This window comes from Perissodus microlepis, chromosome 11 (assembly GCF_051167445.1).
Source record: "Perissodus microlepis isolate ML-2025 ecotype Zambia chromosome 11, ASM5116744v1, whole genome shotgun sequence".
Taxonomy (NCBI): Eukaryota; Metazoa; Chordata; class Actinopteri; order Cichliformes; family Cichlidae; genus Perissodus; species Perissodus microlepis.
The window spans coordinates 35,708,633-35,734,164 of record NC_140471.1 but is presented as its reverse complement, the minus strand read 5'-3'; the positions used below and the strand labels follow the sequence as shown (position 1 = coordinate 35,734,164).

The 25,532-nt window shown below is 42.4% G+C and overlaps 1 protein-coding gene and 1 pseudogene across 1 annotated transcript; both read left to right on the top strand.

The window, feature by feature from the left end:
* The first annotated feature begins 3,309 nt into the window (after nt 1-3,309).
* On the top strand, nt 3,310-6,943 carry LOC146378420 (uncharacterized; annotated as a pseudogene).
* Nucleotides 6,944-18,562: 11,619 nt separating this feature from the next.
* LOC146378419 (uncharacterized) lies at nt 18,563-24,485 on the top strand. Its single transcript, XM_084944452.1, has one exon. The coding sequence runs from the start codon at nt 19,152-19,154 to the stop codon at nt 21,822-21,824; it is 2,673 nt and encodes an 890-aa protein (XP_084800578.1). The 5' UTR covers nt 18,563-19,151; the 3' UTR covers nt 21,825-24,485.
* The last annotated feature ends 1,047 nt before the right edge of the window (nt 24,486-25,532 follow it).

Sequence of the window (25,532 nt, the reverse complement as noted above, 5' to 3'; positions counted from 1 at the left end):
CATTTAGTCAATGAACCTCTGTTTGCAATCACTGTCACTTATTTGTATAAAACACTGTCAAAGTGAACGTGTGAGATGTTTTATTTAAATCAGTGAATGGTAAGTTCAGATGATCACTCCACCTCTTGGAATTTTGAATTTGGACTCAGGTCTATTTTTCCTATGGTTTTCTGTTAACAATGGCTTTCTTCTTGCCACTCTTCCATAAAGGCCAACTTTGTGCAGTGCACGACTAATAGCTGTCCTATGGACAGATTCCCCCACCTGAGCTGTAGATCTCTGCAGCTCGTCCAGAGTCACCATGGGCCTCTTGGCTGCATTTCTGATCAGCGCTCTCCTTGTTCGGCCTGTGAGTTTAGGTGGACGGCCTTGTCTTGGTAGGTTTACAGTTGTGCCGTACTCCTTCCATTTCTGAATGATCGCTTGAACAGTGCTCCGTGGGATGTTCAAGGCTTGGCAAATCTTTTTGTAGCCTAAGCCTGCTTTAAATTTCTCAATAACTTTATCCCTGACCTGTCTAAATCCAATCGAGAATCTGTGGCAAGATCTGAAAACTGCTGTTCACAAACGCTGTCCATCTAATCTGACTGAGCTGGAGCTGTTTTGCAAAGAAGAATGGGCAAAGATTTCAGTCTGTAGATGTGCAAAGCTGGTAGAGACAGACCCTAAAAGACTGGCAGCTGTAATTGCAGCAAAAGCTGGTTCTACAAAGTATCGACTCAGGGGGCTGAATAATTACGCACACCCCACTTTTCAGTTATTTATTTGTAAAAAATGTTTGAAATCATGTATGATTTTCGTTCCACTTCTCACGTGTGCACCACTTTGTGTTGGTCTTTCACGTGGAAGTCCAATAACATTGATTCATGTTTGTGGCTGTAATGTGACAAAATGTGGAAAAGTTCAAGGGGGCCGAATACTTTTGCAAGCCACTGTAATTGTGACTTTACATGATGACTATGGTGAAGGTGGAGGTGGTTATGCGTGGTTATGATGATGGTGTTGCATTGAGATGATGATGATGATGGTACTGGTGTGGGTATGTCCAGTAGCGGTTTTTGATACGGGCGGTTGCATCACGGGCGGCATCACGGGCATCGGCAAAAAAAAAAAAATTACTCGTACTCATGCTGCCCCGACATCATGCCAGCGCATTTTGGAGATGACATAAACACCGATTGGTGTTCTTACGGCCATTTGCTGGGAGTAAGGGCGCCCTCCGTTTGCGAGGTGCACCTGCTGCTTGGGAGGAGAGGGCGGAGCAGCGGGGGATTCTCTGACCGGCTGGAGCAGCATCTAATAACCAACCCGCAAAATAAAACAAAATAAAAACAAACCAACAAACACAAAAACACCAGACATCATGATACAGACTTATAATTTGCACCGATGTTTTTTCAAAATTCTATATGCGAAAAGTGAGCGCGAGAGCCCTCGGTGCGCCTGCTCGCTGCTGAAGTCAAAGTAAACTTTATTGTCATCTCCGCTACATACAGTCCAGTATATAGAGAGACGAGACGACGAGGCTCCAGTTACAGCAGTGCAAGTAAACAAACAATAAATATAAGAAGAGTAAGAAAATAAATATACACTTTAGGACTCGGGGTAAAGGATCAATAACAATTTAACATTTATAATTTACAGTTTGATGATTTAAAGCCTCACACACAACCCGTCGACAGGGGAGGGGGGCGGCTGCTTCCAAATAGAGCACATTTCATTCATAATGTTGTAAATCCAAGCCCATCATGTATTCATGATTTGAATCCTGGGTCATGCGAAGTCCCAGAAATAAACCCTAGACATGTAGCAATGGGAATTGCATTTACCTGTGTGTTCCGCCCGGAGTCTAGAGAGTGTAACACCGGAAGGTGAGAAGAAGAGGTCGTGTCCAAATTCATGGGCTGCATCCTCCTGAGGACCCAGCCTTCGCGGTCTACGTGGGCCGGGTCCTCAGAAGGTCGGGTAGGCCGGAAGTAAACGGCTGGGGAAATGGGACGGTCTAGCCTTCTGATTAGCGTCACCGCTGTCTCGGTGGAGAACTAAGCCGTCTGCTCCTTGCTATCTAAAATATAACAGGACACTGGCGTAAATTCTCGACTGTCTCATACTTCTGTTTAATCAGTTTTCTGTTTGACGTTTAGTCAGCTGTGTAAAAACCAAGGAGGAACCCACCCGGGGGATTAATAAAGTTTTATTTTATCTAATCTAATCTGATTACTTTAATCTCAGCCAAACCGATTTACTCACGAACAAACAAAACACTGAAAAAAGCCCAACAATAACATTTTTAGGTTGTCTAAGTGACTTATATATTACGTTTAACCCGAGTAGCGAAAGTCCGCGGTGATCTGAAAATGATGTGCCGGGAGTTGTGCCGTTCTCGGCGGCATCAGTGACCATCGAGCTTCTGGCGAGCTATTGAGCTGGTGGGTAACAGACGTCTCCGAAAACGTCAAAGCACTTTTGCAAATATGCGATATCTTGATAAACCGAGCAGATATTTGATGTTTACACAGCTACTTTCCCACCTGAAAATATGTTAAAAGTTTATTTTGTGACCCAGAAAGATTAGTAAGAGTAATTTTAAAACTTAGTAGCGGCCGCCATTGCCGGAAACTGGAGTTTGGCTGGGCCGCGCTATGAATTCTGGGATATGGTGGGTCACGGATACACCCGACCATCCTTCAAATTCGGGGAAAAGGAGGACGCATTTGTCGGCTGCATTCGGAGGAGTCTACAAATTTGGACAACCTTCGGCACGTCGCTGTGACGTAATCGGTCTACAAATGCGGCCTCAGGAGGATGCAGCCCATGAATTTGGACACGACCATAGTATAAGTACGAGAAGTGCGGAAGTGAGAGGTTGTGAAATGGGACGGTCTAGCCTTCGTCGCGCTGTTCAGGTTTCCTAGCAACCATGATACTAACCGCGAGAAACGTTTCATACAGCAGTGTGTGACAGAAATGAAGGAGAAAAAATGAGTATCTGAGGCTGAGACCACAGGACTGTAAAACATGATTGTTGGGCTTCATTTCTGTACTGAACAGTCATAAGTAAGATTAGTTAGTAAATAACAATTAGTTAATGTTGTTCATGAGTCTAAAATCTACGGAAGCGTAGAGCTGCCACCCAGGCAAAAGAAAAATAGAAGTATATCACGTTATAACGTGAAAAGTTTATTGTTCTAACAAGATACTTTTCACGTTTGAACAACATAATATCACGTTATTACAATATACATAATTATCACGTTCGTACAATATATTGTACGAACGTGATCATATATTGTACAAACGTAAAAAAAAGATACCATTACAATAACATTTTTTTATTGTAAGAACATAAAACGTGTTGCGTTCGGAAACCCAAATCCATGGTAGGCGTGGAGAGCTCACGCTCTTCAGAACTGGCACTTAACTTTCAATGACCTGCTTTCAACATGGACACAAACACTGATAGCCCACTTCTGAGATTTCTTCGGAATCGTGGTGTACCTGAGGACTGTCTCTTTCGAATGCTACAAGAACGCGTAAGTGCTCTCTTGAGGGGGAAATTTGTAAAACTCACTTTTTACGAAGTTACAGCGTCTAAAAATGTGACATATTGCTAAGTTAGCAACCACAGCGGTTTTCGCTTCTCTCGCTTTGACTGCGTAAGGACGTAACGGTAGGCTGCATTGTTGTGGATCTATATGGAATCGAGAATGTAAAACAAATTAACCCGCTGTATAAAACTGGGTTGTTGTTATGACCACGGTTATTAAATGTTACTAATTAACCCGTATGCAGATTCCAGGTTTCTTAAATATATCACTATATTATATGATGCACAATGTTTCCTTGTTTATCTAAAAACAAATGAATTAAACTGTGTTTATATTGATATTTGGCTTCAATTTAAAAAAACAATGAGTTCAACCCTTTGTGCACTGTGCAACTGAAAGACACGTGAATACTAATTTACTTTTTCAAAAGTGTGCGTTGTATGTGTTGTATATACTGTAATATTTCTATTAATGACATGTTAGAGAATCTGATTAATGTTGCTGGCATAGAGAGAGGAAAAGAATAAATGCTAAATATTGATGGCTGCCACTAAAATAATAACAGACAATTATCAAAACACATGTGAAATGTACATACATTTTTTTAGTGAGGTACCTCATGTGGTGTGGCAGCAGGTATACCTTGTACTTCTGTATAGTAATAAATATCTCTGTTATTACAGATTGATGCCACAGTGATTGATTTCATGGATGACAAGACCCTGTCTGGTTACATCCCAACATATGGTGATCGGATAGCTGCCAGACGGTTCTGCTTGGAAAACAGTGGTGCAAGTACTAAGGAATCAAGAAAAAACTCATTGCTCGAAAAATTGAAGGAAAAGATGGGAATCAATGAAAATGAGAAGAAACCTGATCATGAGGAGGCATTTGTTTCTAAGAGAAAAAGAACATATGCAAAAAACAACAAATGGGCTGAGAAAAAGACTCGAAAAATTGAGTTAGGGTGGATCCATGAAGGTAAGCAAGTGAGAAAGCGCAGAGGAGGAGGAACAAGGACCTTTGATGTGCCCAAAGACTCCAAAAAAGCTGACATATTACAGTATGCTAAAGATCTTTTCTTTCCAAGTGGAAAAAGCAAATTTGGAAGATGGGAGGTGTTCAGTCATGACATATTAGACTATCAGGAAGAGGCTGTATTTGATGAAGATGTCACAGTTGGAGAACTCTACTCAGCACTTAAAATGGGAATGTTGAGATTTTACTTGTGCACAAGAAGATTTTCCAATGATGAAGATGATGAAGAAGTTTATGATAGAGGGAAAACACATGTAAACAATGTTACACAACTGACTGACTCACATCAAGGAGATGAAGACGCTTCTCACACTGTTGTGGTCTCATCATCAGAATCTAGGAATGCTGATGAAGATGTATTATTAGACACATCTGAGGTAATGATTGGACCCTACCTTGGAGAGCCTCTGCCTTGTCAACTTGATGACACTGTAATTGTCACGATTAGCGGAGCGGACTCAGGCGCAGACCACAAGTTCCTTCAAATCAAAAGTGAATTTATTTACAGTGTTCTCCACAGTGAAATATATATACACACAACGGTGTCTGGGAAAAGGGGCCGGGGTTCCAGGGTCCGGGAGTGAAAGGGGCAGGAGTCCAGGGAGGGGAGATTTCCATACAGCTCTCGCAAACACACACAGCTCCTCTTCTTTCCTCTACCACTCTTGCTCACGCTCAGTCACCGTGCACAGGGAAACGGGTCCAGGGGAAATCTATACACAGACAGAGAAACAGTTAGTCTCCAGGTTCAGACGTAATCGCGAACAAACTTTGCAGAGTGCAGGACGACTGACGCTGATGGCTCAACGATCCAGCGACGAGTAGAGCAGACTCGCCATCTTAAGTAGGACTCTAATTCTCGTAATCAGCGGCAGGTGTGCTGATCATCCCCAGGTGCGTGGGCCAGGGGCGGGAGCCCATACTGAGCTCCGCCCCGGCAGGAGAAAGAGAGAGTGGGAGAGGACGAGAGAGAAAGAGAGAGCAGAGGCGAGAGAGGAGAATAAACAAAACAAAACATAGCGCCTGACTGCTGTCAGCTGGCGAGGTGCGGGGACCATGACAGTAATAGATGAACCATTCCTGCAGTTTGAGGAAGATGATCTGGTCATCACATCCATTACACTTCCTCCAACAAACACAGCAGTCAGTAGTCCAGATACATCTATAAGCAATGAAGCAATAAGCTCTGCAGGATCATATGATGTTGTCTGTGTTACCATCAAACTTCACAGGGTTACTATTCTGGAGGAGATGATCAGCCAGTTCAAAGATCCAGCACTCCTCATACACCCTCTAAAATACACCTACATTGATGAAAAAGGAGCTGATGCAGATGGTGTATCAAGAGATGTGTATGCTGCATTTTGGTCAGAGTTTGTGGACAACACAGCTGAAGGAGAGGAGTTCAGAGTGCCATCACTGTCTCCTGAATGGCAGGAAGAAGAGTGGAAATCCATGGGTAGAATTATACTGAAGGGATTTCAAGACCATGGATATTTCCCTTGTCGCCTTGCTCCTGTTTTCACAGTGGCACTCATCTTCGGTGAGAATCAAGTATCAGATGATCTGCTGTTTGAAAGTCTTCTCTTTTACCTAAGTCAATCAGATAGGGATCTGATAACAAGGGCACTAAAAGAAGATCTTTCAGATGAAGACAGGGATGAAGTGCTGGATCTCATGGATCGCCTGGATGTATCAGTGCTTCCAACCAAAGAGAACTTAAAAGGCCTTCTTCTGAAAGTCGCACACAAACAATTAATCCAAAAACCAGCATATGCCGCAGAGAAAATGTCCTTAGTTGCAAGCCACTTCCTAAAAGAAGCTTTTCAAAGCCCACAAGATGTCCTACTAATGTATGAAGATAAAAAGCCAACAATGAGAAAGCTTTTGAAGTTGCTTACTGCCTCTCCCACCACTCAAGCAGAGAAGCAGAGCTTCAGATTTCTGCACCAGTACATCGGAGGACTTGAAGATACAGGGCTCAGAAGGATGTTCAGGTTCTTACTGGGTCAGATGTCATCTGTGTTGACAAGGTTGAGGTACTGTTCACGCCTGTGGATGGACTGGCACGACGACCTGTGGCACACACATGCGGCCCTCTTCTGGAACTACCATGGACATACACGTCCTACCCAGAACTACGAAATGAACTGGACAATGTTTTGGCTGCTAAAAGCTCTTATGAGTTCAGCATAGCTTGATTCAAGTCCATCATGTTTAAACCAAAGAATGAAAGGTTTGCACTAACAATGACGGGCTATGAAGCTCTAAAGTTTGTTAAACCCACAAACAGGGAACACATCATTGTATAAAAAAAAGAAAGAGCTTAAATTTCAGGGAAGTGTTTTATTAGTAACCCCCCCCAAAAAAACTTTATTTTTTCATATTTGAATTTAATTTCAAAAATTGTGGATAACATCAATTTGTTTCCACCATGAAAAATGTAAATTTCAGTTTAAATTTTCATACTTGAAAGTTTTACTAGTTTAAATGTTAACTAATTATGTTTAATAAGTTCATATGGTTAGCAGCAAGAGGTGAACTATGCTTATTATTAGTTCTTATCATGTGTCAAGGTCCTTTTCCACAGGTCTGTGGTACAGTTTTGTAGGATACAAGATGTCTGCTAGAGGGGATGTTTTGTTTAGTAATAATTCAAAAGATTTAATATTAATTATTTTCAAGTATCTTTTTTTTTTTTACCTTTCCACCAGTCATTTGTTTAGAACATATTTTAAGGGAATAACTTTGGAAGGCAATGTGTTTGTTGCAATAGTTGACTGGAATAAAAGACAGAAAATTGGCACATAAGTTAAGTTTTGTAGTGTTTATCAAGAGTCTGTGTTTTCTTCTCCTTGAACACAAATAAAAGGGAGGTTAACATCTAACAGTGTTTGTTAATTATTAAATAATGCAGAATTTTTATATTTGCCAGTTTACAAGAAACTGTTCGTGGGTGAATAACAGTTGCACAATGTGTTCAGTAAAATTGAAAACAATATTTCATGAATGAGAATGTATAGGATCGGCAGTTTAAAAAATGTTTTTTCGACAGTCTTAAAACAGAAATCAGATATAATAGAAACTCAGTTAAAAAATAATTGGAAATGCCAAAAGGTTGAGATTATTCAATGCACGTCTTTCTACTGATTTATTTTTAAAACATTTTGCGTATTCAAGCATTTACTTCAATGTTCTCATTTCAATTAATAAACAGGTGCCAAATGTTTTCTTTAGATGGGGAAGCAAACACCTGTTTTTTGAATAAATGTCTCAGTCAAAATATTAAAAAAAGAAAAGCAATACTAATACAAGGACCTGCTTTAATTTTGATTCTTCACTGGAGTACACAGATTTGGTTAAATATATTTAGACATGCTTGCTTGCTACTATCTTGAACCGAAAATCCAAACAAAATAATAATGATTGTCTTTTCTATTGTTTATTGCACAAATAAAACATTGCACCAAAAAATATGTGCGTAAAAATTCCCAAAGCCCAATTATATTTAGGTTTATAAGTCCTTCAGTATATAGGCTCTCAGGAAGAGATACAGTTCAATGGATTCATCTGCTGTGCTTGGTGGAAGTAAGAAGTTCTCTGACATTATAAGGAAACAAGCTGAAAACGGTTTCATCACAGGCATAAGGTCCTCTCTGTTGACATTCTTGCTTACAAGCATCCACTGCCTCCCGAGAAACCTCTTTCAAATGATCCTGTCCTCCAAAGAGATGAGGGATGGTGTACATAAGACTCGGACGTCCACTTGGAGCAACTGCATTTCTGCTTCTGCGTATTATGTGGGTGTTCCACATATGTGCAACTTGCTGCAGCTCTTCCTATTAAATATTAAAAATTAAAAAAATCTCATATCAGTAAAAGAACACATTTCTCTTGGCTCAACATGTTACCCAAAAGCACCACACAGTGACAGTCAGAAAAACAGAGTTTATCAAAAATACTCAACAACAAGAATAACAGTGGTAGACACGTGATACTGTGGAAAATTTAAAGTAATTATTAAACGTGAATTGTTTTAGACAGTCTGATTTTATGTTTCTGGCCAGTGAAATGTGCATTTTTTCATATCCTGAGCACAGTGATAATAGGGATGGTGCATGGTGGGTGTTAAAGCAAACTTTTTATTCTCTCTCCGTGTCTCTCTTTCTCTCTAACACACACACACACACACACACACACACACACACAATGACTCATTAAAAGAATATAAACATGGTTACATTCCTCGATGACGTTCAGGCACGTAAACAATATGAGCTGCTTGTCCAAAAAACATCCAGAAAAGCAGTCATGGTCTTTTAGTTCCTGGAGACGATTTATCCAGTGCTGAGCATGATGTCGTCTCAGAAAGGCCCACCAGCCTTCAATACGCTGACTGTGATTGCTGGATCCAGTAATAAAACAGTTTCTGACGTTCGGATCCATAGTCCATCGCAAGAATCGTTGCATCTCCGCCATTATGACATTTTCTGTTCCCAAATCAGAGCGAATCCTAGCAGGTGTTCCCATCCTCCTTTCAACTTCTGCTATGAAATATCCAGCAATGACTTTGGGATCATTGTTTGTTGAATAGGCATGAAGCCAAATCATAACTCTCAAAAAGCCATCAATAGCTCCATTTATACAGATTCCAAAAGGCTTCAGTTTGTCATAGGAGTCAACATGCCACATGAAATTTGGTCCAGGATTTGCATACGTGCGTCGCATTAGGCGATTTCTGCGTCGTTCCTCGAGACCGTAAGGGTCAAGATATTTCAGTAAATGTCTCACAGTACTCTGCGTGACAACATAACCTGCCTGAATGCAGTTCAGGTGGTGTAGTTTGTATCCATGGAGCCTCCCGTGTCCCTCCAGTTGATCAATAAGAAATCCTGCCACCTCAATCGGATCGGACTCATTCTTTCTCCTGTACAGTCCCATGCGTTTTAGGTTTCTTCTAAGTGTCCGCATGCTTATCACAGTACTGTCCAAACTGCTCAATAACAGCAAAATCTCCCCATGCCTCAATCCAAGCATAAAATAGAACTTAATTAATTCCAATAAACGAGCCATTTTCTCGCACTCTGATCTGCACTGTCACCCACTTCACTATGTTTTACGGCAATATATCATGCTCGAACAATAAAAGATATGTTATAACGTGAAAACTTTATTGTTCAAACAATATAATTATCACGTTCGTACAATATAATAATTATATTGTACGAATGTGATAATTATGTATATTATAATAACGTTATATCATGTTGTTCAAACGTGAAAAGTATATTGTACAAACATGAAAAGTATCTTGTTAGAACAATAAACTTTTCACGTTATAACGTGATATACTTTTTCTTTTGCCTGGGTGGCAGCTCTACGCTTCCGTAGATTTTGCTCTACAGTCGTTAGAGTTATCAAAATGTTGTTGGCCTGGATTGGATTCTGTTGAATATAATTTTGAATAGAAATCTTTAAACCGATTGTTTATTGTCAGGTGATCTTAGCGAACTATCAGACAGTCTAATCTGTGGTATAGTGTGAGATGAAGCTTTCTGCCATAGCTGGCTAGCCAATGATTTTTAGCAGCGGTGTGTCTGTGAAGGTTCTCAGTCATCCAGGTCATCGTAGTCAAAGGAGCTTACAAAGAAAAGCGTCTGGACTTCTTTAAGTTGCTTGAAGACGTTTCACCTCTCATCCGAGAAGCTTCTTCAGTTCTAAGGTCAAATGGTGGAGAGTCCCAGATTTAAACCTAGTGGGAGTTTCCCCCCACAGAGGGACAAAAGGACCCTCTGATGATCCTCTAATCGCCTGAGCCAAGGTATGAAAATGTGTGGGTCCCAATCAGCCAGGGTTTCAGGTGAGCTCATTGTGAAACCTGGCCCCACTTCAATGTGCACAGCGCAGTCCAGGAAAGGACTCTCCCCCAGATCGCCTGGAGCAGGGGTGCCCAATCCCAGCCCTCGAGAGCTACCGTCCTGCAGCTTTTAGATGCATCCCTACTCCAACACAGCTGAATCAAATAGTTTGATTACCTCTTCAGCATGCCATCAAGTTTGGCAAAGGCCTGATAACAAGCCATTCATTTGATTCAGGTTTGTTGGAACAAGGATGCATCTAAAAGCTGCAGGACGGTAGCTCTCGAGGACTGGGATTGGGCACCCCTGGCCTGGAGTGTTTCTCCCTGCAGGCTGGAGCTGTGTCTCCCCCTTCTGGCAGTGAGAGTAATTACACAAACACTGTCAGTGCTGAGGATGAGAAAAAGCCTCAGCAACGGTTACAGATGGCTTTCTCTGTCAGACTGTCATCCTTCCTCTGAACACAGAGTCTCTTTTTATCTGAATCATCACAAACTTTTCTCTGTTTGCATCACTTGTCATCATTTGTAGTTTGAGCCTGTTTATCAGCACCGACCTGTCTGCTGCTGTCTTCTTCTTCTGTTGTAGCCTCCAGACGTCCCTGAGGAGCCGAGGACCAACGAAGAAGAACGAGGCCAGGCTGTGTGAATTCATCAGTATTATATTTAACAGGCTTATTTCTCTCACGTAAAACAGTTAAAGTGCTGTTCTGCTTCAAGCTGTCATAAAAATAAATCAGTAAGGCTCAACAGAAAGACTGTGAGCAGTTCACTGGTTTAAAATAAATCCACCTGTTTATGACCAGAATATCATCAGGAAGTCAAAACATGATGCTCTGGAAGGCTTAAGATAAAACACGTGTTGTTAAAACCTGATTGTGTGTATGCTGCTGTGATTGTGTGACCGTGTGTGGATTGATACTAAAGTACTCATCCGTCCAATACCAGATATTTGTGTTTTATAATTGATTCTCCAATTAAAATATTGATATTTTAGTAATTTGCGCTAAATTTGTAGTTTATCATTAACAGGAACACAGTGGGAAACTTTATTGAGATCATCTAAATGATTGGTAGAACTACTTCCACCTGTCATAGTGATGTGTCACATACGGAGGTGTAAATGTTCCACGGCTCACGTGTGCTGATGATAATAACGGATGATCGCAAACAGCCAAGACGCGGCTGGTGACACACGTGGTAAGACCACAAACCTCGTCTAACACAAAAGCAAATCATAACACAGAGTGTGATGATGTGTTTATGATGAAGTGAACTGAGATGATAACGGGGTTCTTGCTGATCGGAGCTGGCTTGGCCCCGGCTTATCGAAGATTAAAGAAAGCGGAATCGGCTGTTCAAAACCCCACAAGGCTGCCCGCTGGGATTGAAGCGATGGGATGGGTTGTAACTTCTCAAAATGGGCTCGTTGAAGCAGCACGGATAAGATCTTGGAGAAGCTCACGGCTCTTCAACGGGAGATTGAGAGACCAGTGACGGACTGCTAGATCGGCAGATAGATTGTTCGTACTAAAGGAAAACAACCATCATTTCACGCGGCCACCATATCGGCTCCAGCTGTGGTCTCAGGGCTGGAGCTGAACATAACAAATTCTCACCCTGATAACAGACGGTGTTTAGACTGTTCCTTCCTCCCCTACGCAAGGCCACCTGGAAGACTGTTTACTTAGCCTGGCTGGGCAAAGGACACTCTCTCAGCTAAACCCAGGACACACTGATACACACTCATCCCCCCTTTCCAAACGCCTTCGATGCTTGTCTCCTCCCGGGGTAGATGGCGGGTTGACTGGACCAGCGCAGACATGCTGCAGGACCGGATGCGCCGTCTACACCGGCTCTCTCTTACCCTTTACCCGCCTCTGCTGCCTGTCTTGTGTTTATATGGTGTACTGACAGTCATGTGCTTTTTTTGTTCAACCTGTTTATGATCAGCAATAACAAGAAAGCCTTAAATTGAAAGGTCAGAAATGAAACTTACCCGGTAACGCCATACTGGACATCAGATCACATGACTGTGTTGCTAAACACGAGTCCAACATCATCATCAAGTTTGCGGATGACACAACCATCATAGGCCTCATCACAGACAACGACGAGACGGCCTATAGAGAGGAGGTGATGGCGCTGTACGAGTGGTGCCTGGAAAATAACCTGACTCTCAACATCAGCAAAACTAGAGAGATGATAGTGGACTACCAGAAACGACCAGTCAGGGGACACCAGCCCATCCACATCAACGGTGTCAAGGTCGAAAGAGTCAGCAGCTTCAAATTCCTTGGAGTCAACATCACCGAGGATCTCTCCTGGACCCTTCACACAGACGCTGCTATCAGGAAAGCTCGCCAGCGGCTTTACTTCCTTTCTACAGGTGTGCGATCGAGAGCTTGCTGACGAGCTGCATCACAGTTTGGTACGAAGCTGCTCTGCCAGCAGCCGTAAATCACTACAGAGGGTGGTGAAGGCAGCAGAGCACATCACTGGCACGAGGCTTCCTGCCATTCAGGACATTTATCCTCAGCGATGCCTCCGTAAAGCACACAGCATCATCAAGGACCACAGCCACCCAGCACATCAGCTCTTCTCCTGGTTACCATCTGGCAGACGTTACAGGCGTCTGTCTGCTCGGACTACAAGACTTAAACACAGTTTCTACCATCAAGCCATACAACACCTCAACCACAACACTTAAACACACACACACACTCCACAGGACGCACTCAGAAGCTACCTGCAGCTTCACAAGTACTCTGTTTAATCTGCACTGGTCACTCCACTTTATTGATATTTATATTTTTTAAAAAAGTGCAATACTGCCTAACAACTGCCACAAAAAAATAAAACAAAAAAATTTGTACTGTTCAGTTTGTACTGCTGCTCATTCCTGTGCAATATCCCAACCAAAACAACTACCATCTTCATCTCATGCGCCCCCCCGGGGCCAACTGGATGCTCAAGGCAAAAGCTGACGGGAATAACAGAAATTCTCCCTTAGATAACAAAGGTGTGTTGCGACTCTTTCCCCTCACTCAAGGCCACCCGCACTGATCGAAGATTGGGTGAAGGGAAGCGTGCTCTGGGTTGAACTTGGAACACACACACATAAGCATGTACACTGACACAGACCTGCACTCACTCAGTTTGGATGTTATGTTCTGTGTAGCCTGTATAATAAATAAATATGTAGCCCAATAAAGCTACACAACATGGGGCGGTTCATTTACAAACACAAGTCTATGGCTACGTTCACTCTGCAGGTCTTAATGCTCAATTCTGATTTTTTGATCAAATTAGATTTTTTTGTCTGCTCGTTCACAGATAAAATGTGACAGCAAACGCGCTCTAGTGTGAACGCTCGAAGCGGCCCGACGTCACACACAACGCGCTCTGTTTGGACCCAGACCAACAGTATTGTTTGACTGATGGCTTTAATATAAAGACTTGTTTCTGACTTTACGTTTCCCGATTTTGCTTTAAGTCATAAAGTTATTTTGTTATTTACATTTGGCCTAATAATGATCCTTATTGCTGTTTTAGAGCAGCGGTGCTTCAAAGGATAGCTGCAGGTTTCTGTCAGAATCTGCAGATTATACAGTACAAATAAAATGTTCACGTTTCTCCAACGTTGTCTTCCCAACAGTTTCACTGGATGGACAGGAAGCGTTCGCCATGTCTTCTCCGGCGCTGATAATTGGCGTCTGTCTTGTGTCAGTGACGTAAAAGACGGATTTAATGCGACATGACCGTCAAACAGCAGCTTTCTAAAACATCAGATATGTATCGGATTCAGCACCACATAAGAAAGTGACCCAGGTCGGATTTGAGTTTTTCACACTGTCGTACCATGATCAGATATGGGTCACACAGGGTCAAAAGCATCGCAAACCAATGACAGAGACGTTTACAGATTACTTATTTGACTTAAAATGCACAAAAGCAACAACTTGTATTTTCTCCCGTCTTTACCTGTTATGATGTCAACACCAAATGCAGTTTTTAAACGATGTTTTCATGGATTAAGGAAAAGCCGATCTCCAAACCTACCTGGCTCTGATCACTTCAAAGATGGGAAATAAAATAAAGTCAAAAAGGTGGCAGACGCCAATATTACACAATCATTTAAAGACTGTTTCTGTAACCTTGGTGAAAATTGTAGTGAAATCTGTTTTAAAAAATATGAAAACTCTTTTCTTCTTCTTGTCTTCAGGAGAATCAAACTGAACAAACCGAAGAAGAGGAATGCTTCGTCTCTGTCCCAGAGAACATCTTAGCTGATGTTGACAGCGAGGATCTCAGAGTTACATCCTATCAGGGTGGTGTTTATCCGTGTGTGTGATGGAGAGAGAGACAGGTCCCGGTCTGACCTTGTTATGTGTTTTCCTCTGGACACGACGTCTGCTCAGGGTCCAGAATATCACACAGGGGTGTTTCACACCTGCTCAGAGGTCACAGAGGTGTTTCTCTGTCTTGTGTTTCCTCGTTATCCTGCGAGTGTGCTTCGCTGACATATTTATGGATCATTTCATCATTTCAGATGAGGGTATATGCATATTAAAACAACTGCAAAATCTAAAACTATTTTTTCTGACAGTCTATGTGACCAAAGAGCCAAATGTGTTTAAATGACAGAGAAACTGAGACAAACTTTATATATAAGGTGGACTTTGTTATCAAAGCCACTGTTTGTTTGGCAAAGATGGATCTATCCACCTCAGCTTCTTTGGTTGGTGTGTTTAACTGCGACTGCAGCTTATATGCTGACAAATCGCTCTCCTTAGAAGGAACAGTTTGGCTCAGAGGTTTCCACACACTCATCATAGGCGTGACTGTCATGGTGACTTTGAGCTTATTGGGCGCCTTCACAGAGAAACACAAACCAGTGTGGAGCCATAAAGCAGAAACAGCCACGCTATCACGCCAAACTATTGACCGGAACACGTGATTTGCAGTCACTGGTGAGTTGAGTAATTACCAGCAGCCTTCAGCTGTGCTGCTTCGTGTTTTCTGAGGATTACCTCCTTTTCAACATAGCTATAGATCATAATGATCCTTTGTGTGCCTTAAAAGCTGCTGTGAGAGCAACAAGAAGGAAATACACTATTACCAAGACGGTGCACCACATAACAGAGCTGCTTTCTATCCAATTTTAGATTAAATGAGGTTAAGAACAGAAAGAGAATCTTCATGTTGGGATACGGAACATCAAAGCTCTGTTTACTGGGATGGAAATCATAAACAGAAGCTGCAGTTTGGATCTTTGAGCAAAATTACTTTTTTCAAATTTGTCATTGAAATAAACAGAAGATTCTAAAAACTAAGGGTGTTGAGCTCAAAGTGTAATATTATAATAAATTGTTGAAGTACCACACTGTGGATCCCAAAAGGTTGATTCTGTTCATCTGGACGTTTCAGTGGGAGGAGCTGACTGCAGCCAGCTGAGCCTGAAGAGGTCACCTGGATGAGTGACAAAACGTTTCTCCCACTGAAAACATCCAGGTGAGCAGAATCAACCTTTTGGGATTTCCTTACCTGGATGATTGAGCGTGCATCAAGACACCACACTGTGTACATCAGTACAAGTTTGAAATGTTGCCAGTATTTCACAGAACCATAAATAACAATAACAAGTCTACAACATACATGAAGTATTTTTATGGATTTTCTTTGCCCTGTTATACATAATCCTCTAAATATCTGCAGGTCCTGAACAGTTAAAGCTGAAAGTCTGAGCTCCCTGAAATCAAACACTATCAAATAAAACCAGAGTCTCTATGCAAAATCCAATTAGTTCCCAGAACTCAGCAGCAAAGCTATGTTAGGAAAACTTATTCACTGCAAGTATTCAGCGACTGTGCAGTACTAAATGTTTGCTTTCGGACAAACAAAGTTCTACTAAATTAAAAACTATTTGTGCTAACTTACTTTTTTCTGTTTTTACAATCACATTATGTTTTATATTAATATAACACTGAACGCAAATATGATTGAAAAAAGAATAATTAACTACAGTTCTTGTAATGGTGTTAAAATCAGCCCAAATTTTATTTTCTAATGTAATAAAGTATATGAGCCAACATACTGGACACTGTTCTGCTTAACAACAAACAATTATATTACCATCATTGTTAGAATGTGACAAAGATTTAATTATTCTGAAACTACTTTCAGGCTTTCCACAACTTTGTTTTGTACTTACATTACTTATATAATCAAATTAATGTATTTATTGTTCAGTGACAAGTGCAGTCTCTAGTTTAAACAACACATTTGTTTTGCATTCAAACACAGAAGCTGGTATGCAGTAATATTTTAAGGATGGCTTGTTTCCAGTCTAGGCATTACTGCCTGAATGACGGTCATGGATTTAGTTGATCCAAATGTTAAGTGCAGAAGAAAGTCTTTAACTTCCCTTAAGGACAGTGGCAGTGGATTTGGGTTGGAGATGCAATGAGCGTGAACCTGCAGGTGACCATCTTCAGTGACGGATGACTCATCTCTCCTGCTGTCATGCAGGCAAATTAGAAAACACAAACAAACCTAAAAATAATTTTTTAAAAAAAGAGTTCAGGCTACTTAATATTTTTAATTAAACACAATATTAGATTTCACAGTGTGCAGAGAAACATTTATCAGTGCTTGTCGCTCAGCTGTTGGGAGTTACCAGGGTGATTGTGACGTCACAGAGCCAGATCATTCCAAGACCGAGAAGACCGGAAGTGAATTTCGGTCTAGCATGCGAGGTTTTCTGTTGCCAAATAACCGTGACAGCCACAGCGATGGTGGACGGCATTTTAGACAGAAATAGAGAAAATCTTTATTTAAGATCAATTGTTTGACTTTTAGCGAAGAAAACTGTTGTTTCAGCTCCGTGTGGTGTATCTGCGAGAACATTACATTCGAATCAGCGGCTACTCTGAGGTACTGTCCCTACACAGTGCTCCCAGTGGCTGCCCATTGCTTCAATGAGTGAATGGGTTACATGCAGAGAGGAATTTACCCACGGGGAACAATAAAGTATACATTAAAATAAAGTCAGAGATTTGATCCGTGCGTGTTTCAGATGAAATGAAGACAAACTGATGCAGTAAATATTCTCTTATTGATGACAAAACTGTGCAGTATAATTTACTTAAGATGTTGCAGATATGAGAGCATTAAACAGGCTGATGTTTGGAGGCTCTAACAGCAGAGAGATGATACAGAAACATGACATCTTTATAAAATACTGACACACTTTATGAAGGGACAACTTTGTGTTTAAATGAGCTGCACACTTTCCCCACTGAAACCAGCACAATCCCACTGTGATGAAAACAATATTTGAACTAAATATATTCTGGATAAATCAAAGCATTATCAAAGTTGTCTGTGGTTCCCTTATTTTTCCTTGGTTCCCTGTCAGATCCTGCAGGACAAACAGCAGTGAGTGGTTCCTGTATGCAGCTGTTACAGTTTGTGTTGGAGATACTTCTGCAGATACAGGAAGCAAATATAAAAGTGTTTTCAATGTTTTTAGCAGTCCCTCAACTACAGAGAGCTGTCTGCTCTCCTCTGCATCTCTCAGCTGCTGCTGGCTCCTCTTCCTCCTCCTCTTCCTCACACACTGTCCTGGATCTGTCCTGGTGTCTCATCAGGGGTGGAGAGCCTCCTTCTCCTCTCACCTTCTAAAGGCTCTTCTGACTCTGGACACCTGCAGAAGGAAATCAACCACAGCAGTCAGCAACAAAAGCAGCAGAAGTTCATCAAATATGTGTGAACTTGCAGGATGAAAACACAGTTTTCTCTTATCATCACAAAGACACACTTTATGTGTTTGAATCAGAGAGAAACAGGACAGGATCCTGCAGAGTGTTGGTCTTTATAACAAAGGTGACAGACTCAGGTTGTTTGATATAAGCCTGACAACAACAGCAGGAGGACTTCTCCATCTACTGTCTGTCTCATTATTAGTGCTTTATACACAGTGTTGGGGAGTAACGGAACACATGTACCGCCGTTACGTATTTAAAATACAAAATATGAGTAACTGTATTCCGTTACAGTTACCGTTTAAAAAAGGTGGTATTCAGAATACAGTTACTTTGTTGAAATAAATGGATTACACTGCGGTACTTTCCTGTTTCATTTTGTCGCGGGTCAGGACTGTTTGGGTTTTGTTTGACAGCTACGTTCTGTTGTTCCAGGCGGCAGCGTTACGGTTGCCATGGTTACAGGGCGACGCTCTCTCTCTCTCTCTCTGCGACTGTGTGTTTCCTGGGTGAGAGCGCCTTTTCGTTGTTGTTGTTGTTGTGCTAAGCTAACAGGCAGAATGCTACAAGCATAGCTCTAAAGAATGTAGCATCATGGGCAGTGTAGTCCGTGTGTAGTCCGTGTTGCAGGGAGAATGGACTGCCATACACGTTATGGGTCTGTGAGCGCGAGGAGGGAGAAAAAGGGGAGTGGAAAGGTATGAGTTGTCATCGAGGAACGGAGCAAAGAGCGCGTTAAACGCGACCTCACTAACGTCACGTAACTTAGCCGAAGGGTCGCTAAATGTGACTTTAAGACTTTTCATTATGCTAACATTTGTTCCGCGGTATATTTGAAGTGGGATAAAAGCCCAGCGCTTACTTTGAAGACGGTATTCCTGCGCTTCACTTCGGCCGTCCGCCATTTTTCTTCAACCGTTGACTCGCAGTGAATCCTGGGATATGGTGAGGGCGCGGCTTCTATCCGTGTGCTCGTGCGTTCTGTGCGGCGTCACTGGCAGATCAAAGGAATTCGCTTCTGCTTTGATCGTCACAGCCACGTCACAGGCAGGGGAAGCTTTAAATAGCGGCTCTCACACAGAAACATCACTGCTCATCTGTTTGCGAATGTTCAACAGTCGGCGTTCTCCCAAACAAGGAAATTATCCAGCGGTTCTCTCAAACCCAGAAAATCTAGTGTGCGATACAACCATGTCAACACGCAGCGAAAATGAAAATACAGTCGTGGTCACACCAGACCAGATTATGCCACCTATCAACAGGTGCTTCGAAAGGCTCTCTGGAGCTGAGTGGAGCATGATAGAAAGTGGCACATGCGACTCAGGCGTCCGAGCGGTGCTCGCTGATATGATTTGTGAAATCATTCAGATCGCCTCTAGCACAATCCTCAAAAATGCCCTTCCTGTTATTCAGGATGGCATGATGAAGGAAGATCCGGAGCCTTTAGGTGCGGGGAAAATAAGCCCGTCCCTCGGAGACTCCATCTCAGCCTCCATCGCCAGCGCTCTTAACGTCCCGGAACAGCGACATGAGAGCACTGACGAGCTGACACGGATGGTTGAGGAAGAGATCTCCGAAAAGGTCAGCTCAACGGTCAAACTCATTAGAGAAAGCCCCGATCTCCCGCAAGACCCCGCCGTTTATGTCAGCGGCAAATGCAGTAATATTAAAAAGCTGCACCGCATGGTTTGCCACACTGCCTCGTGCCTTAAAAGGCACGCACGTGAGCTGCGCTGCCGGTGCGTGTCGAGCGGCTCTGATTCCGGTACAGAAAGTACGGATTCAAAGATATCCGTGCAATCAGCAATCACAGAGATTTCTGTGATTCTGTCATCAAGGAGCTCAGATGGAGAGATGACAGATAAAGATGAGGACGAGGAAGAAACTCTAACAGAAAAGGACGAAACAAAACGAGCCGCAGGAAGCCAAAGTTTCCAGGCTGCAACCCCAGTAGAAGTGGTTGCAGCTGACATCGTTAATGAGATCATTGGCAACATGGATGTAAGCAGCGAAGAGCCCTGTGAGAGGCGTCCTGCCTTTAATGCAGGATTAATTACCAACAAGCTGAGAGACTTCTTCTCCAGATGTTTGCAATCCACCTCTCACTCCCGGCTCAAAGCACGCAAACAGCGCTTTTCCATGTTTGCCAGAAAACAATTTGAAACAATGAAAAAAGAGCTGAGAAAAGTAATGGAGGCAAACAGAAAATTTCTTGTTTGTCTGAAAAACATTTGCAAGTGCCCCAAAGGTGACACAGTGCCCTCTGATAAAAGTACGGTTTCCAGCCAAAACACACACCTCCGTTACATACGTTCCTCTCCCGTCGACTTTGACGCGATCAGGTCAGACGTTAATGAGTTATATGAGAAATTAACAAAGAAAGAAAAAGTCTTCATCATCCACAAAACAGTGGAAAACTTTAGAACTGGTGGGGGAACCAGAGATTTCACTGTGGAGTTAACGGCAAAAATGTTTGATCTACTTATGACGGATCGACTGTATCAAGTCCCCGAACCTGTAATGGGTAGATCCCTGTCTGACACCGTCATCTCCAGGACTCCACAACCAGCACATGGATCAAAGCGCCCCTTTTCTGCTGAAGTCGTCTATGTGCTCGTAGAAGACGCAGTAGAAAAGTTTGTACAAAAGCTTTTACTCTGGGTGGAGCACGAAGACGAAGATCAACTGATTGAGGACAAAATTTCTGTGGCTGTGGAAGACATCCAGAACATTATTAAAAGAACGAGGACCCCAACAAAGGAAACCAGCACAGATTCAGATGGCAGTGGAAGAGAATCTGTTCCATTACCTGTAACACCAAAATCTGGGAGCAGTACCCCAGAGAAATGCTGTCTGGCAGCTGATCAGACACCTGATCAGACGACTGATCAGTCACCAAAGTCTGGGAGCATTACCCCAGAAAAATGCTCTCTGGTACCTGATCAGACACCTGATCAGACGACTGATCAGGTGTCTGATCAGTCGTCTGATCAGTCACCAAAGTCTGGGAGCAGTACCCCAGAAAAATGCTCTCTGGTACCTGATCAGTCACCTGATCAGACACCAACATCTGGGAGCATTTCTCCCCAAAAACGCTCTGCCAGTGTTTCAGGCTCACCCAAGGATTCCTCTGACATGTCAGAGATGAGGTCTGTATCAGTGTCATCTTCTGATGCTGAGAAAATTTCCAGTGAGCTCGCCCTTTTCCTCATGATGAGAGTCATCAGAAAATCAAAACCTGAAACTCAGCACTTTTTTGCCAGGGCAGCATGTACTACAAAAGAACCAGACGCGGTCCTCAAGCGTCTGAGAGATCTGATGCAGCCTGAACTCAGCAGCACAGAGTCTGCCACAAGTCTGATGAATGACAAGAAAAAGTTCATCAAGAAAATGGCCAAATGCCTCATCAAGGAGTTTGGCTCCCCAGACGATGTGTTAAAGGCTGCGATGGCAAAGGATGCGTCTTTTGATGAGGTTCTGATAAAGCATCTAAAAATGCTCCTCGGAGTCATCCCCAGTCCTCCCAAAAAGTCCAAAGTTTCCAGGTTTTTTTCAGCGTTGGGAAAAGCTCTGCGAAAACCCTTTAGGTGGTTCACTAAAGCCAGAGATGATTGAAATGACCATCCTGGCTTTTCCCCGCCGCCCTGCTTCTTTTAACATCTTGAAGCAGAATTTTAGCACCAAATCCAAATTTTAACAACTGTAGTTCACGCCATCTCGTCTCCTTTTTGATTTCCATCCCCCCCAACCGGTCGCAGCGGATGGCCGCCCCTTCTGAGCCCGGTTCCGTTGGAAGTTTCTTCCTGTTAAAGGGAGTTTTTCTTCCCCACTGTCGCCTCGTGCTTGCTCAGAGGGGGATCATTTGATTGTTGGGGTTCTCTGTAGTACTGTAGGGTTTTGACCTTACAGTACAAACAGGGAGGAGACTTTGTGATTTGGTGCTTGATTATGCCAAATATCTAATTTGGCATAAAATAAAAATTAAAAATAATTAAAAATACATTCCAACTTTGTTTGTGTTTTTCTTCTGTTGTCAAATATGTAGAAAGTGTTGCACGTGTGATTTTAGTCATTTAGCATCAACATGTAGCCAACATGTGTCTGTTTGTGATCATGCTGCATCTGTTTTTGTCTGATTTGTGTCTTACTTTAGTCAATTTACATCTATTTTGTGGCCCAAATGTGTGGATCCTGTGTGACATTGCTCTGTTTTGTCTTAATGCTTCACTTTGGTTGTTGATGTTTGTGCTCATTTTGATTCTAGATGTAGACCTGCCATCTGAAAATTAGCACCTCGCCCACTTGGAGCATTTGTTCTTTCGTCCAGGGGTTAACACATTTTTTCTTTCAAAAAGGGGAAATACCTCGGTTACTTTACTACTGACCAAAGAAATGATGACATATACAGACAACGATGTAAGCTCTATGTGCAGGCAAATACTGTTGGACACAAATTCAGCTTTTGTTTAAGTGATTTTGTTGATTTATGTTTGTTGCATACCGTTATATACTGCCCCCTTGTGGTCAGGAGACCTAGAGGGGGTAGTGCCAGTCAGATGTTTGTAGCTGTGGGTGTTTGGACTTTTAAAGCACTTTGAAGAAAGTTAATGTTCACTTTTAGAGAACGACTGGATGGCTCTAGTAACAGTGTCATTTTAGCGCTCACAGATCCGACAGTGAGTGGTTCCTGTTACTCATGCAGTCTGAGGAAGCAGCGGTTGAAGTGTTTGTGTATTTATTGATTTCTTTTAAGTCACTGTGTATTTGATGTATATTATGGTTTATAAGTCCTGTCAGCCCTGTGCTGAGAGGGCTGTGCTCATCCATCCGTCCTGTTCTAATAAAGCCAAATTTCAGGAACACCTTCTTTAGATTTGTTCAGTTTTATTTAGAGATGGACCGATCCGACATGACGTATGGGAATCGGTCCGATACTGACCTAAATTACTGGATCGGGCATCGGAGAGAAATAAAAAAATGTAATCCGATCCATTACACACACAGATACAGTTTGTATCTGTGTGTGCCTGTATGTCTGTGTCTATATGTCAGGTTGGGTATCAGACGCCACCTCTCTGGTTACATCTCAGGACATCTAAGGTATGGAGGCCTATCTCCCCCCACCACCACTTCCCCTGATGTTGGCGGACGCCCTCAGACATCGGTGCGTTGGTGGTTCTTTGTGTCCGGGGATGGGCGTCCAGGTACGCACCGGCTCACTCCTTGGCGGCTGCTTATCGGGGCCTGGGGCCTGGGGCTCGCTCAGGCCACTTCAGGGGTGGGGTGCCCTCGGCCTCTCGGCCTGGGGCTCGGTCACTCTGGCGCAGCTGGCTGCCGGAGGAGCTCACGGGCACGTCACTGCAACCCCCCCTGGCTTCTGCTCCGCGGCTGCTGAGTGACCCCTCATCTGGGGCTCTCCTCAGCTCTTTCTGGGACAGTGGCGCGGCTGCCCCTCTGTTGGTCTTCCTTGGTCTCTTGTGTTCTGGGGGCCTCTGGATGTCTGGAGTCTTGATCTCCTCCATACCTGCTTCATGCCCTGGAGGACGGGGCTGTGGCCCCCCCACACCCTCTAGCAGATCATTACATGAAGGAACCTTTTAAAAACAAGCGCGTCCATGCTCACAGGTGTACACACGGGTGCTCACACACACAAACTACACCCTTTTTGGCTCCTACCTCAAAGCACACTGTGCGCTGTCGATCTTACGTGCTGCACAATAATGTTTAATAGTTAGTATTTACTGTTATATTCACATAGATCATCGTGATGTTGTTTATTGTATTGCTCACATTTTCTTCTGCTTGTTTTCTTTTTTCATTCTCAACAGGTGAAATTAAAAAAGTATCTACTGTTATCTATTGTTAGCTAGTTTATTGTGATGGTGTTGTTTTTATTATGTTGCTCTTTGGTGATCGTGGTGATCCAGGTGTTTTGTTTGCTTTTCTTTTTTTTTCTTCCCCCCTTTCTCACCATCTCTTCTCCCCTCCTCTATTTTTCTTTCTCTCCCTCTCTTTCTTTCATTCTTTCTCCCTGTCCTATCCCCCAGTCATGTCTGTCCTGTCTTTAAAAAACGAAAATAAAATAAATACATAATTATAATAAAGGTCAATCAAATGGACCAATATGGCAAGGCCATGATGATCCACTTGGTAAAGTAAATCCACTTGGCATCTTTCTTGGCCTTCAGACAACAATTCTGATGGCTAAAGATCCAAACGGGACAGGCAAAAAACCCCAAAAAAACAAAAAACAAAAACATGGCGGATCTCGAAAAATATCAGTGAGCAACATGATCTGGACTACAAACAAGGTAACAGACAACCACACACTCACTTATGACACACACTGGAAGGAAGAACTCAGATACATCTGGAAGAAACAGCTGCATCAGTCAGACAGTTGCAGAATATGATCAAATGGAACTGAAAACATTTAGCTATATGGATCACAATACACAGGACTTGGAATATGAAATAGACCCAGGCAACAACTTCTTCTCATCTATCAATAACAGCTGCTGTTACTATACAAATGAAGACTACAATCAGAGGATTCAAACTGAGAATAAATGATCAATTATCCACTTTAACTGTAGAAGTCTCTATGCTATTTTAATCATATCAAAGAATATCTTAACCAGTTTTCACATCCACTTAGTGTCATTGCCTTATCAGAAACTTGGATCAATGTGGAAAAAGGAACAGACTTTGAACTGGAGGGTTATGAATTCACATTTATAACCAGGCGAAACAAAGGAGGAGGAGGAGTGGCCTTGTATGTGGACAAATCTTGAAATTCAGTGTGGTGCATAAGATGACGATGGTGATCGATAATGTACTGGAATGTATTACAGTTGAAATTTGTAAACAAAAAACAAAAAACAAAAACAAAAAAACAAACAAGATATGATACAAACCACTGCAGCACAGTACCTGTAACACCTAGAGCTGCTCTAATCGCTCTAATAGGATATTATGGTCGACAGTATCGAACGCTGCGCTGAGGTCTAGCAGGACAAGCACAGAGATGAGTCCACTGTCAGAGGCCATAAGAAGATCATTTGTAACCTTCACTAAAGCTGTTTCTGTGCTGTGATGAGCTCTGAAACCTGACTGAAACAAAAGATGCCAAAGTGATGATTACTACAGAGAATTGTAACAATCAAGAAGTAGGAAAATCTTGAAAAAATAAATTCTTAATATTAAATATTTGTAATATAAAAACTGCCAAATCAGTACAATTAGAAGTTAGATGTAAAATGTGTCTTCAGTCGGTCAGCACAGATCATTTTAGATGAAGAGTTGAATCTGAACACTCTTTTA

Bases quoted from the DNA above. Each gene is read 5' to 3' on its own strand.
- LOC146378419 (XM_084944452.1), top strand. From the start codon at position 19,152: ATGGTGAGGGCGCGGCTTCTATCCGTGTGCTCGTGCGTTCTGTGCGGC.